Below are 13540 nucleotides of genomic sequence, written 5' to 3' on the forward strand. Positions count from 1 at the left end.
AGCTCCATCTACGTGTACAAACTAGGCTCATCCTCCACCTAGAGCAGGGACCCCTGCAAAACATCTGCTGGCTCGCCTTTCCGAAGGGGGTTGCCTCAGACCCCTCCAGCTCTAAATTCTGCAACTCCAAGTCCTTGTTCTGCTTTGGACCGTGTGGTTTTTATGGTATGGGGTCACATGTATTAACTCTTAACAGTCATTAATTACTGAGCACTTCCTTTGAGCCAGGCCCAGAGCTAGACATCTCCTTCCACCCACAACTACTCTGTGAGTAGTGCCCTGTTTTACAGATGAGGTATCAAGCCTCACACAGGCTAAATGATGCACCTAGTTCCCACAGAATTAGCTCTGTCTTCCATGTATTAAGAATTCTTACAGTGTTCATAACTCTAACTGGAGTTTTGTCTGTCCAACTTGAATGCCAGTGCTCCTAACAGATACTCTGTTTTAGGAAAATAAGTGCTAACTAATGCCCCAAAGGAGTTCTAGCCCACCTACAAGTAATATTCTATGTGGGCATTTGTCACTTTTTGTTGTTATGCTCACCATGACACACACACACATGTGTGCGTGCACCTTATTAAAATTTAAAATATATACAAGAGACTTTATATTTAAACCATTTACCCATTATCTAGCTTCAATAGTTATCAGCATAACATTAATCTTGACTCATCTATTATTCCCCTTGCCCCCTCTCCTCACCCCAAATAGGTTATTTTAAAGCAAATCCTAAACACCATGTTATTTCATCCATAAACACTTCATTATGTCTCTTTAAGCCAATATAATATCTAAAAAGAAACAAAGGAACACACCATTAAAAAGGATTACTTAATATAATCTAAAACCCATCAGAGTTCAAATTTTTCCAATTATCTCATAAATATTTTTTGATAGTTGGTTTGTTAAAGTCAAGATCCAATAATGTTTTAACTGATAGAAATCTTCAGTGTTTTCTAAATACTAATAGCTTTTGTTTCTTCCCTTATTTTCCTTGCTTTTTCAGGGCTGAAGAAACCAGGTTACTTGTCTTACAGAATTTCCCATTCTGGATTGGTTCACGGCATTCCTGGGGTTTGACAGAGTCCTCTAAGCTCTCTATGTCCTGTAAACCAGTAGATGTAGATGACTGCCATTTTTATAAAGGTTCTTGAAGTATAACATAGATACCAAAGAGTATACACTCTAAATGTGCAGCTCAAGGAATTTTCATGTACTGACCATACCCATGTAATCAGCACCCAGATTAAGAAACAGAACATTGAGAGCCCTCAGAGGTCCCCCTGTGCCCCTGCTCAGTCATACCCTTCCTCCCCAAGGGTAACCCTGCCCTGATGTCTAACAGTACAGGTGTGTTTTAAGGCCATCTTTTTTTTTTTTTTTTTGGTGAAAAAACTTTGAGAATTGCTTTAGTAATAGAAGGTGTGCTGAGTTTCTTGATAACACCTTATCAAACAAAAAGTGAATATATTTATTTGGCAATGAACTGCTAACACATAATTACAAAGTTTCTCCTGACATTATCGTAATTCACCTGATAATGATGTCTTCATGAAACAAAGATGTCCTTATATATTTCTGAAATATATATACTGTAGACTTAATCTTGAATATTCTACATTAATTTAATATTAACCCTAAATTCATTTGCTTTGTTAGTACCACAGCTAGGTGTGGCTATGGGACTAAGTTCTGGCCAATGGAATGAAAATGGAAGGTTTATTGTGATTATTAGGGAGTTTGCATTCTGAGCACAGGAAAGCTGAATGTGCTTAGACGGTTACAGGGCTCGGCTCCCCAGAGAAAAATCACGATGGCGTGTGCTACAACAGCCAAATGCCGAAACAGTGCCACGTCCTTAATGCCCCTTAAATACCTGAGGAAGTTGTCTTGCAGCTCCTTTAGGTAATTATCAAAATAATTCCACTCACTCCCGCGAAGCTGGTTCATCTGGTGGAATTTGTCCCTCCGCTTCTTCATGTTGTTCAGGGTCAGGCTGATGATGTCAGCGTACGTCAGGCTGGACTCGGTGGCTTTCATCGTCAAGGGAAACCCCACACTGTCAGTTGGCATTGACTGAGCATTATTAGTGGGATGCACCTAGTGCATGGGGAGGAGGGAGGATAGGACAGCAAGTTGTGGGGAGAATGACCTTGTTTCTGGATGAGATCATTGAAATCTAAGCAGGAAATGACTCTTCCTGGTCTTTGACCATGGCAAGCTTTAGAAAGCAAGAGGTTATCCTCTCCATGGGTAGGCCATTCCCATTTTATAATAAGCCCCTCTTTCCTCCTGCTGGTGGAAGGGCTAGGAAATGCTTTTTTTAGACTCTCATCTAAAATTCTTACTCTATTATCATAGTGGTGAATACATGGGGATTCCAACTTCCCTTCCCTTTCAGGCCAAAGGTCTCATTCTGTATCTCATGATTTATCTGCCGAAAATTTCTCTCTGCCTTCCCCACCCTTCCCACTCCTTCTGAATCAGGCAGAATCTCGGTCACACTTATCCTGAGTTTAGGACTTCCAACAAGATATGTCATCCTCTATGTCCCCATTTCCTTATCTGTAAAATAGGGATAATAATACCTGCCTTAGTTAATGTTAATAACAATAATGATAGCTAATATTTATTTAGTGCCAGATGTAAGTCAGCCAATCCTGGTTGCAACCCTATTGGTTTGGTATAATTATCTTTATTTTAGGAAGGAGCTGAGAAAGACATTGAGCTCAGAGGTGAAGCTGTGTACATGAGATCTTAAGCCAGCGGGTTGCTGAGCTGGGACTCAAATCCAGGGCTCTGTATTCCCAACCCAGGCTCCCCCCACTACACTACAATGTCTACAAAACAGTGAGATGATATATGGGAAAAACTTCATAAATAATAAAGTACTATGAAATATGAGTTGTCATTATTCTCTGCCTATAGACATGTAAATAAGTTTATGATAAGAAGCTTTAGGGCAGGAGTTACTGAGATCATTATGAAAGCTCCTCCTCATGTGTAGCTATATGCAGATAGGTCACATTCAAGCATTTGTTACTTGCCAGGCACTGTGCTAAGCCTTTACCTCTGTGGTGCCTTACTCTGCCTAACAGCCCCATGAGGCTGGCACTGTTATCGCATTTTATAGATAAAAAAATGAGGCTCAGAGTGAAGCTGGAACTTACCTGAGGTCACTTGCTGGTAAGCAGTTGAAGTGGTTCCTGAGTTCAGGACTGAGTTCCTGGGACTCAGGACACCAACACATGTCATACCTACTTTCTTAGGACCTGAGCTTTTTACCAAATCTTTAGGATAAATGCCAGTGGGGCCAGGAATTTGCTGATGGGTCTGGAGAAGAGGTGCGTGTTAGCAGAGTGCTAGAAGAAACACACTCCTAGACACCAAAATTTCTATTCAACACATGGTCTGGTGTCAGCAAGCATCTGGAAGGCATTAATGAATTGCAAAACATGTTAGAGTACCTAGTTAGCCCGTTCATCCTGGTGGTAAGTAGGAGGAGATTTTGCACACAGGGAAATTTGACTTGCCCAGGATTCCATACAGCCAGTTCATGAGACAGATTTGGAATTAAAATGAGCAAGATTCTGACCCTTAGGCTTATATCAATAGCTACCCTCGATGGGTACCTGCTATGTGACAGACACTATGCTAAGGGCTGGATGCCTCTTCCTGCACCCTTGCTTCTGGGAGTGGAAGCAGGGGTCTGAAGTAATGTGTGCCCTGCCTGCAGAGGAAAGGATATGGGATGGCCTTGGTTTTTTCCCTCCTGGCTACCAACACATCTTTGCCATGCTGCTGCAGCCTGGAGTAGTTGTGGAGGAAGTTCACAATCAGAGGGCTCTTCCCATAAATGTTGAAGAGGTTTGAGGTCAGCTCAGGGCTTTTGCAGGCAGGATAAGACTGCATAGGAAAGACAGGAAAAAAAGATAAAGGATACTGTCATTTTTACAGCATGTATAAAGAAATGTAAAGGTGTTCATTCATATCCTTTGCCTGGTATCTCCAGTTTTAGGATGATATCCTAAGGAAATAACCTAATTAAAAAAGATTTAGGCACTAAGATGTTTGCTGCACAGATATTTACTACAGCAAAACATTAGAATGCCCTAAATGTTCAAGTAAAAGATAACAATATCTCTACCATAAAGTATAGTATGCCACTATTAAAATACTTACCAAGAGTTGGTACCAAAAAATTGTTTCAGATGTAACAGTAGATTAAAAAAACAAAGATGCAAAATTGGGTAGATAGTATTATATATTTTATGTAAAATATATATATATATATATAATACATATGAAGTAAATCAGTAAAAGAAAGAAAAATAGATATGAGACTAGAAGTATAGTTACCAAAATATTACTGATTAATTCAGCGAATATTTACTGAGTGACTACCATGCGTATACACACTGTTCTAGGTGCTGGGGATGCAGCCAAGAATATGACAAATCCCAGCCCTCCTGGAGCTTGCATTACAGTAGGAAGAAAAACAATAAATGAACCAACCAAGCACTTTGACACTTTGGGCCAGATAACTCTTTGCTGTGGGGGGCTGTCCTGCGCATAGTAGGCTGTTAAGCAGCATCCTGGTAGATGCTAGTAGAACTCCATCCTCCCCACACTCCCTATTTGGCAATTAGAAATGTCTCCAAGGGGCCAAAACTGCCCTCAGCTGAGAATCACTCCCTACAAGATCCCACTGGGATCCCAGACACTTGGGGTTCATATATGATCTATAGATCGCTTAGTATAGTGATTCCTAAACCCCCAGTTCCAAATGGGAACAGTCTCTGTTCACTGGTCTTCAGTGAAATGAGGGAAACAAGGAAAAAATAATAAATTTTTTATTGTTAAAAATAATAAAAAAGTAATAAATCTAACATAAAGTACATATATTCACTTTAAGGACTTTCTTTTATTCTGAAATTATCTTTTTTATTTTTTTATATTAATAGGGTAATGAAATTTCTTTATGAAATGAGGATAGTAGCTAGCAATCATTTTGCTTTTATGGACTTAGTAAAAAAAAAAATTTTTTTCCAAAGTCTAGAAAATTCCAAAGTGGATTTAGGATCCACTAATCTAATTCCACGTTTATCTGAGAGTCGTTCATTTGGCTGCCCAGTCTCCATTTTCCTTTCCTTACAGCCCCTGATTCTTGTGTGTTTGGGGAGTTAACCTGCCCTCTACTGCATTCAGGCTTGAAGGGATTTTAGATTAAATGAAAGACAAAAAAAAGCCCTTCACAGGCTCTGCCAGAGGTTTTTCTCTCCCAGTTAGAGGCCAGAACACATGGAATAAGCTGGGTCAATCAAAACGCCTGTTCCTTGAATTTTGAACCTTGAGTGGTGGTAAAATATAGACTGAAAACATACGGGGATTTATCCATCTAGAGATGTCACCTTGGGGAGACGATCCAAGGGTTAAAAACTGCTGTGATTCTTCTCTTAGTCCCTGGACTAATTTTCAGACTTCCCAGCTACTCAACATTCTTCCAGTTTTTGCTCAAGTTGGCCAGGGACATATTTTGTTACTTGTAAGCAAAGAATCCCAACTGATACAGTCCTTTCAATAATATTCTCAACAGGTAATTGTCCATTTTTGCTTCCCTAACTTTGGAAACAGGGAACGCACTACCTTCTGAAACATCTACTTCCATTGTTGGTAAGCATCTGATTCTCCTTCCAGGTGAGAGGCAAGGGAAGGGCTTTGGGTACAGGAACCTGGGCATAGTTTGAGGGGGTGGCTCATAGCCACAGTGCTGGGCAAAGACAGGTAAATTTGCAAGAGGAGAGAAGTTCTAGAACATCAGATCCAGGGGGCAGGGAGAAAGCAGAGTAGGTGCTGAAATGAAGGATTGGCATCAGAGATCTGGCAAGAGGAATGACGGTTTGAGAGCCAGAGCTGGAACAACCAGCAGATGTTCTGCGGCAGAGCCAGAGGGTAAAGCTGGTTTAAAATGACATCTCGGACTCTAGGAAGTTTTTTCTTGCCCTAGATGAGAATCTGATTCTCTGTAATTCCAACCCATCTTCCTCCAGAACCACGTGTTATATAATGGTTTCCAAGAACCCTCAGATGTTCTCTTAAGTCACCTCCAACCTAAACATCTTCAGCTTTCAATTAAGTCTGGGACACGATTTTCAAACTGGTGTCTCTCTCTGGACATATGTTAGGCGGGACCATCTAAGGTGGGACCATCCTCTTGTTCTGTGCCAAATATACTTCTTTTTTAAAAGTTCTTTACCTTGACATCTAGACATCATTTTTCTCTGCTATCTCTGAAAGTAAGAACCCCCCTTTTTTTTTTTGCAAAATAAATTCATGTTCATTGTGAAAAATTCGTATGATAGAGAAATGTATGAAGTAAAAGATAAAAGTCTCCCTCATTGCCACTTGCATTTCCTAGGAACAAATTCTGTTAACATTTTTCTCTGTGTATCCTTCTAAACCTTTATATATGCACATACTGACTTTATACCAAAAATATATTTCAAAAATAAGAATGGAATCATACTATACATAATATTCTATTAATTTTTCACTTATCAGTATCTAAATACATCGCCTGTAATATTCTCTTGATTTGTTAATTTTAGACATTGTTGACTGACATTCTTTCATATTAGAAGGTATAAATCTCCTTGTTTTTAATAGCAATAGAGAACTTATATCATGGACATTTCACAATTTACTTACTTATCTACCAAAAATTAAGTTTTCTTCAACTTTTCCTAGTATAGATTAATGCTGTAACAATGGCCATGTATGAACATTTCAACAGGATAGATTATCAGCAGTAGAATTGCTAGGTCATGGGTGTATGCATTTAAAATGTCAATGGGACACTCTAAGCCCATGATAAGACATCTAAAAATGCTAGATAAATATTTTTTAAATCCTTCTAAATGAACGAAGGAGCTAACAAGTAGTAAGGGAAATCCTTTGAGGCCTAGGGAGGTAAGGGACACGAGGGTGCAGAACAACTTCAAAGGGAGGTGGAAATGACCACTCTGCTTGCTCCTACTGTTACTCCAAACATCTCTGCTGTTCCAGTGTGCTCTAAGTTTCTTTATGCTAATGTCTTTATCAAGTTACTGAGGTCTCTTTCTATTCCTAATACGGTAGGACGTTAAAAAAAAAAAAACCCATCTTAGCTGGTATCAGAATTCACCAGAGGGAGGGGACAGTCCTTACTCAGGAAAACACAGCAAAGAGCCACCTGGTGAGATGTTTAGAGTCAAAGCAGCATGACAGACACATTGCTCTGCATGGGAAATGCCCAGAAGAGGCAAATCCATAGAAACAAGGTAGATCTGAGGTTTCCAGAGGCGACGGGGAGAGAGGACCGGGCAGTGAGGACCGGAGAGGGTCTCCTGATGAGTATGGGTTTCTTTTTTTGGGGTCATAAATATGTTCTGAAATTAGATCATGGTGATGATTACACAACCTCGTGAATACACCAAAAACCAATGAATTGTACATTAAAATGCTGAATTTTATGGTATCTGAATTCTATCTAAAGAAAATCTTGGCTTTAGCACTTACTAGCTATTTGACTTTGGGTGAGATACTTACTTCTGAGGCTTAGTTTCCTTGTCTATAAAGTGGGGATAATAAATAAAACCTATTTCTCTTAGGGGTGTGTGAGGATTAAAAGAATTAATATATGTGATATGTTTAAAACAATGATACGTAGTGAGCAATCAATAATGTTAGCTATTATATGTTAGATTGAAAAAGCAAAGTGTAAAACAGTGTATACAATATTCCAATTTGTGTTAAAAAAACAAAAAGGTTTATATTCCATCAAACATTTCTAGGCTACATGGGAAAATAGTGTTTGCCTCTGGAGAGGGGGCATAGGGGACACCATGGAAAAGAGATTTACTTTTTATTATATATCGTTTAATGATGTTTGATTTTACCATGGGCAAAGATTACCTTCTCAATTATGGTATTAAAAACAAAGAATGGGCAGGTGATACCAACGCTGGGCTTCTTATAGCAGTGCAGCCACATGCTGGCTCCCCAGCAGGGAGCGCCCAGCAGGCCCCGCGAACAGCTTGCCGAGCCAGCTTGCCTTTGGCCCTTCCCTTCCCGTTGTCTCCGCCAGGCCGTCCGCTCTTACCTGCTTTCCATTCCTGTCACACTCTGCCACCATCGGCTCTAACTGCTGGGCTTCCCCTACCCACCAAGACGGATCAGAGTAGGGCTGAATTGTTCATCTCCTGTCTTCTATCTCTGGAGAGATCCTATCAGCAGTAAGGACCATAAGGCTGCCAGGCTTTATTTTCCCCATTTTATAGAAGAAACTCAGAAAAGTTAAACAACTTCCTCAAGTAACACAGTTGATAAGATGCAGCAATAAGATTTGAACCCATGTCTGTTTGTCTTTTCTACCATGCTCTGCAGCTTCTCAAAAGTTTCACTGCTAAATGCTGAGAGGAAAAAGGCAGTGGTAATAAATAAGAAGAAATGAAGATTCAAGAAATCTTCTGCAATACTTGCTGAACTTGGCCCCAAATCTATGACGTGACTTCCTTGCTAGTTGGTGTCTTAGGGGAGCGCCAAAACCTCCTGCCCTGTTCAGGGTCCAAAGGGCCTCTTCCTACCACAAAAGACTGAAGATGCCATTTATCTTCTTCCTGCAAACTACCATCCACCGAGTTTGCGGGGAAGAGTTGGAGGAGGCAAGGAGAAGAGGAGAGAACACACATTAATCCAGTGCTTCTCATGTTCTGGGGACTGTGCTGGTGGCAAAGAGCTCAGGCTTAGAGTCAGACAGATCTGCTGTGAGTCTTGGTTTTATCTGTTATTTACTTTGTGAATGTGGACAAATTAATTACTGCTCTGAGCATCACTTTCCTTACGATAACTGAAGAGTAACAGGAGTAATTGTCTCAGAGGACTGTGACAATAAAATAAAATGTACTTCATGCACAAGCTTAGTGTAGTGCCTGACAGGTAGGTTAATTATCATCACTACCTCAGGGAAACCTCATAAGGACACCATGACCTAGGAATTACATCCCTATTTTATAGAGTAGGAAACAGATTCAGTGCCCTCTTTCCATCATACCAAGGCTCCTGAGCTTCAAGCAAGTAATTTAAACCCCTACAAAAATCCAGACAAAATGCTCACTCAACTTTTGCCTACCCCAGCCAGGACTTACCCTTAGCAGAGCTCCTGACTGTGTCAGCTGAGTCTACCATCAGAAATGCACCCATTCTATATCAAACTAAAAAGTTTCTGTACGGCAAAGGACACCATCAACAGAACAAAAATGCATCCTACAGTATGGGAGAATATATTTGTAAATGACATATTTGACAAGGGGTTAACATCTAAAATATATAAAGAACTTACACACCTCAACACACAAAAAGCAAATAACCTGATCAAAAAATGGGCAGAGGATATGAAGAGACAGTTCTCCAAAGAAGAAATTCAGATGGCCAACAGGCGCATGAAAAGATGCTCCACATTACTAACCATCAGGGAAATGCAGATTAAAACCACAATGAGATATCACCTCACACCAGTAAGGATGGCCAGCATCGAAAAGACTAGGAACAACAAATGCTGGCGGGGATGGATGAGGAGAGAGGGGAACCCTCCTACACTGCTGGTGGGAATGTAAACTAGTTCAACCATTGTGGAAAGCAAAATGGAGGTTCCTCAAAAAACTAAAAATAGAAATACCCTTTGACCCAGGAATCCCACTCCTTGGAATTTACCCAAAGAATACAACTATTCAGATTCGAAAAGACATATACACCCCTATGTTTATCGCAGCACTTTTTACAATAGCCAAGATATGGAAGCAACCTAAGTGTCCATCAGTAGATGAATGGATAAAGAAGAGGTGGTACATATACACAATAGAATACTATTCAGCCATAAGAAAGAAACAAATCCTACCATTTGCAGCAGCATGGATAGAGCTGGAGGACATTATGCTCAGTGAAAAAACCCAAGTGGAGAAAGACAAGTGCCAAATGATTTCCCTCATTTGTGGAGTACAACAATAAAGCAAAACTGAAGGAACAAAATAGCAGCAGACTCAGAGACTCCAAGAAGGAACTAGTGGTTACCAAAGGGGAGGGGTGTGGGAGTGTGGGTGAGGAGGGAGAGAGAAGGGGATTGAGGGGTATTATGTTTAGTACACATGTATGGGGGATCATGGGGAAAACAGTGTAGCACAGAGAAGGCAAACAGTGAATATGTGGCATCTTACTACAGTGATGGACAGTGACTTCATTGGAGTATGGGTGGGGACTTGATAATATGGGTAAATGTAGTAACCACATTGTTTTTTCATGTGAAATCTTCATAAGAGTGTATATCAATAATACCTTAATAAAAATAAAAATAAAAATAAAAAATAAACGCACCTGTTCTTACCCTGACATCTTCAGTTTTTCTGGTCCTATCTCCCAGTCCCTTTTAAATAATCTTTGCTATTAAATTTCCAATCATATGCTCACCTGCTTAGAAAGCATAATATCATGTTCTCTGGCTTCTGATAGCCTCTTGACCTGTTGTGTAGCTTTCCTCAAAACCAGAGTCTGATAATGGTGTCCTGTCAATGCAATATTAGCAAAAAGAAATGATCTTTGGAGTTTGTCAGATGTGATGAGAAAGAGTATAGGTAAATCTCAGCTTCCTATTAGTGTGAAAATGCCTGGGAATATTCAGATCATTGGGAAATACTAGAGGAAGCAGCTCGGGTAAATTCATACAACTTCACTTACGTTTTAGCCAGATATACACCTCTTGCCACTCATTTGTCCATTTACTTATCCATCTATCTACCTAACCAATAAACATTTACTGAGCATCTACTATGTGCTGGGCCCATGGTAGGTGCTAGAAGATTATCTTCAAAGAACTCACAGCTTAGTGAGAAAAAAAGACATGCAAACAATAAATGTAACACTAACTCAAATGTCATGATTGAATTCTCTACTGGCTCTACTATGTTCACATAATTAGGAAGAAGAGGCCTTTAAAAATGCTAAGCAGAATTAGGAAGGGTACTGTGATTAAATGAGAATAAAAGATCCAATTCTTGCACAAAAAGTTTGATGAATTCTCAAGGAAAAAGACAATCAGCATTGCTAACCTTGAAATGACTCCAATGTTGAAATGTTAAGAGTCATCAGAAAAGACTGTATATCAGCTATTATAACAATGCTGTAAGAAGTAAGGGTGAATACTTTTGAAACAAATGAAAAAATAGGAAGTCTCAGGAGAAAAAAGGAGCTATGACAGGACCAAATAGAAATTTTACAACTGTAAAATACAACAGAAACAAAAAATTCACTAGATGGGATCAATAGGAGAATTGCAGTGACAGAGGAAAGAGACAGTGAACTTTGAGGACAGATCAACAGAAATTATCCAATTTGTGTGGTGTTTTCTGACATTACATATGTGGCTTTTCCATATCAGTTCTCCTAATCACTGAAACGAACTGGGTGTCCAACAATTTAATTCAATTCAATTCCATATCTATCTGGATTAGTGTCAAATTCCACAAATTTAAGGACTCAGTCTGACAAGACTGTCCCCACTTTAGGCACTAGTCTCAAATGGGGTGCCCAGGCTACCCACACTTGTTTCTGGCTGATTACAAATTTGGGGGTTTCTACAACCCAATAGATAATTCACTAGGATTACCCACAGAACTCAGGAAAGTGCTATACTTATTATTACAGACTTATTATGAAAGATACAACTCAGGAACAACCAAATGGAAGAAATAGATAGAGTAAGGATACAAAGTGGATGGGGCATGGAGCTTCCATGCCCTCTTCAGGCACAACCTCCCAGCATATATTATGCTCAGCAACCCGGAAGTTCTCCAAATCACACTGCTCGATAGTTTTTACAGTCCAAGATCTGATCCCCTATTACTCCCTAGAGATTGGCTGAAAGTTTCCACCCCCTGATCATGTTTGTTTTTTCTGGTAACCAGACCCATCCTGAAGCAATCTGGGACCCCAAAACCAGTCGCCTTATTAGCATATGTGTGGTTGAAAGATGTTCATTATGAATAACAAAAGACACTCCTATCACTCAGGAAATTCCTAGGGTTTTAGGAGCACTGTGCCAGCAACTGGGGACAAAGACCAAATCTCTATTTTTATTATACCACACAATCCGAACAATGCAGATAAAAAACTGGAAACAATGCATAGAGTCTCAGGGACCTATGGGACAATATGCACAGGTCTAACATTTGTGTTCATCAAAGTCCCAGAAAGAAAGGAGAATGTGGTACAGAAAAAAATTAATTGAAAAAATGTCTGAAAACTTCCCAAATTTGGCAAAAGACATAATCTTACAGAATCAAGAAGCTCTGCAAACCCCAAACAAGTTCAAAGAAACCCCATCCCCATAACACATCATAATCAACCAGCTGAAAGACAAAGAAATTATCTTGAGGGCAGCCAGAGAAAAATACATTACACAAATTATGCATTACTCAGGGGGAACAACAATTTAAATGACTGTGGATTTCTCATCAGACAATTGAGGCCCCACAGCTGTGAAACAACACTGTAAAGTGCTAAGAGAAGAGGTTTGTCAACCTAGAATTCTAAATCCAGAAAAAATATTCTGTCAGAGAAAAGCTGAAATAAAGACATCCTCAGATGAAATTGCCAGCAGGCCTATTTTAAATGAAATATTAAAGGACATTTTTTTTTTGGTAGAAGGAAAATGATACTGGAGGGAAACTTGAAACTTCAGGAATGAAGGAAAAGTAATAGAAATTGCAACTATCTGGTTATATATATATATAGTAATATATAGTAAATATATAATAAATCTAGTTATGCATAGTAAACATAATTGACTATTTTCCTCCTTTTACAGTCTTTAAAATACGTATGGTGATCACTTTGGAACACAGTTTGGCAGTTCCTCAAAATGTTTAACATGTGACCCAGGAATTCCACTCCTAGGTACGCATATGCCCAAGAGAAATGAAAACATATATACACATAAAAATTGCACATGAATGTTCACAGCAACATTATTTGTAATAGCTATGAAGTTGAAACATCTCAAACTGAATAAAAATAAAAAGACTGTACCTAAAACACTTGTCTTGAGGAAAATCTATAGTATTAAATGTTCATATTAGAAAAAGAAGGTCTCACTTTCATTCATTTCAAAATATTTTTTAGTTCTCCTTGGTACTTCCGTCTTTGACTCATGGATCTTCATGAATATATGAATATGTGTATTCATTCGAATATATGTATATTTGGGAACTTGCAAAGTCTCCCACAAATATTTACTTCTATTTGGAACCCTGGCTATCACTCTCAAAGAGTGATCCCCATGTTTTGCTTTGTTTTGTTTTGTTAGTAACAGCTTTATTATTTACATAGTAGCTTCTCTGAGCCTCCATTTCAAAGCATAGTTTAATTTTTTGGAATAATTATTGAAGGCAAATTCTGGTGCTTAGACCCCCACCTCTTAAGATCCAATCACCACTGATCAGATGGTCGC

General features: G+C 39.2%; 1 protein-coding gene across 1 annotated transcript in view; it reads right to left on the reverse strand.

The window, feature by feature from the left end:
• FAM227A (family with sequence similarity 227 member A) overlaps positions 1-13540 on the reverse strand; it is a 57521-nt gene that overhangs the window by 14896 nt on the left and 29085 nt on the right. Inside the window, exons 12-14 of the mRNA XM_073213887.1 lie at positions 10504-10598; positions 3752-3909; positions 1880-2032 (exon numbers count right to left, since the gene is read on the reverse strand). Of these exons, the coding sequence (XP_073069988.1) occupies positions 1880-2032; positions 3752-3909; positions 10504-10598 (406 nt within the window). The remainder of the gene's footprint in view (positions 1-1879; positions 2033-3751; positions 3910-10503; positions 10599-13540) is intronic.

Source organism: Manis javanica, chromosome 10, assembly GCF_040802235.1.
Source record: "Manis javanica isolate MJ-LG chromosome 10, MJ_LKY, whole genome shotgun sequence".
Lineage (NCBI taxonomy): Eukaryota > Metazoa > Chordata > Mammalia > Pholidota > Manidae > Manis > Manis javanica.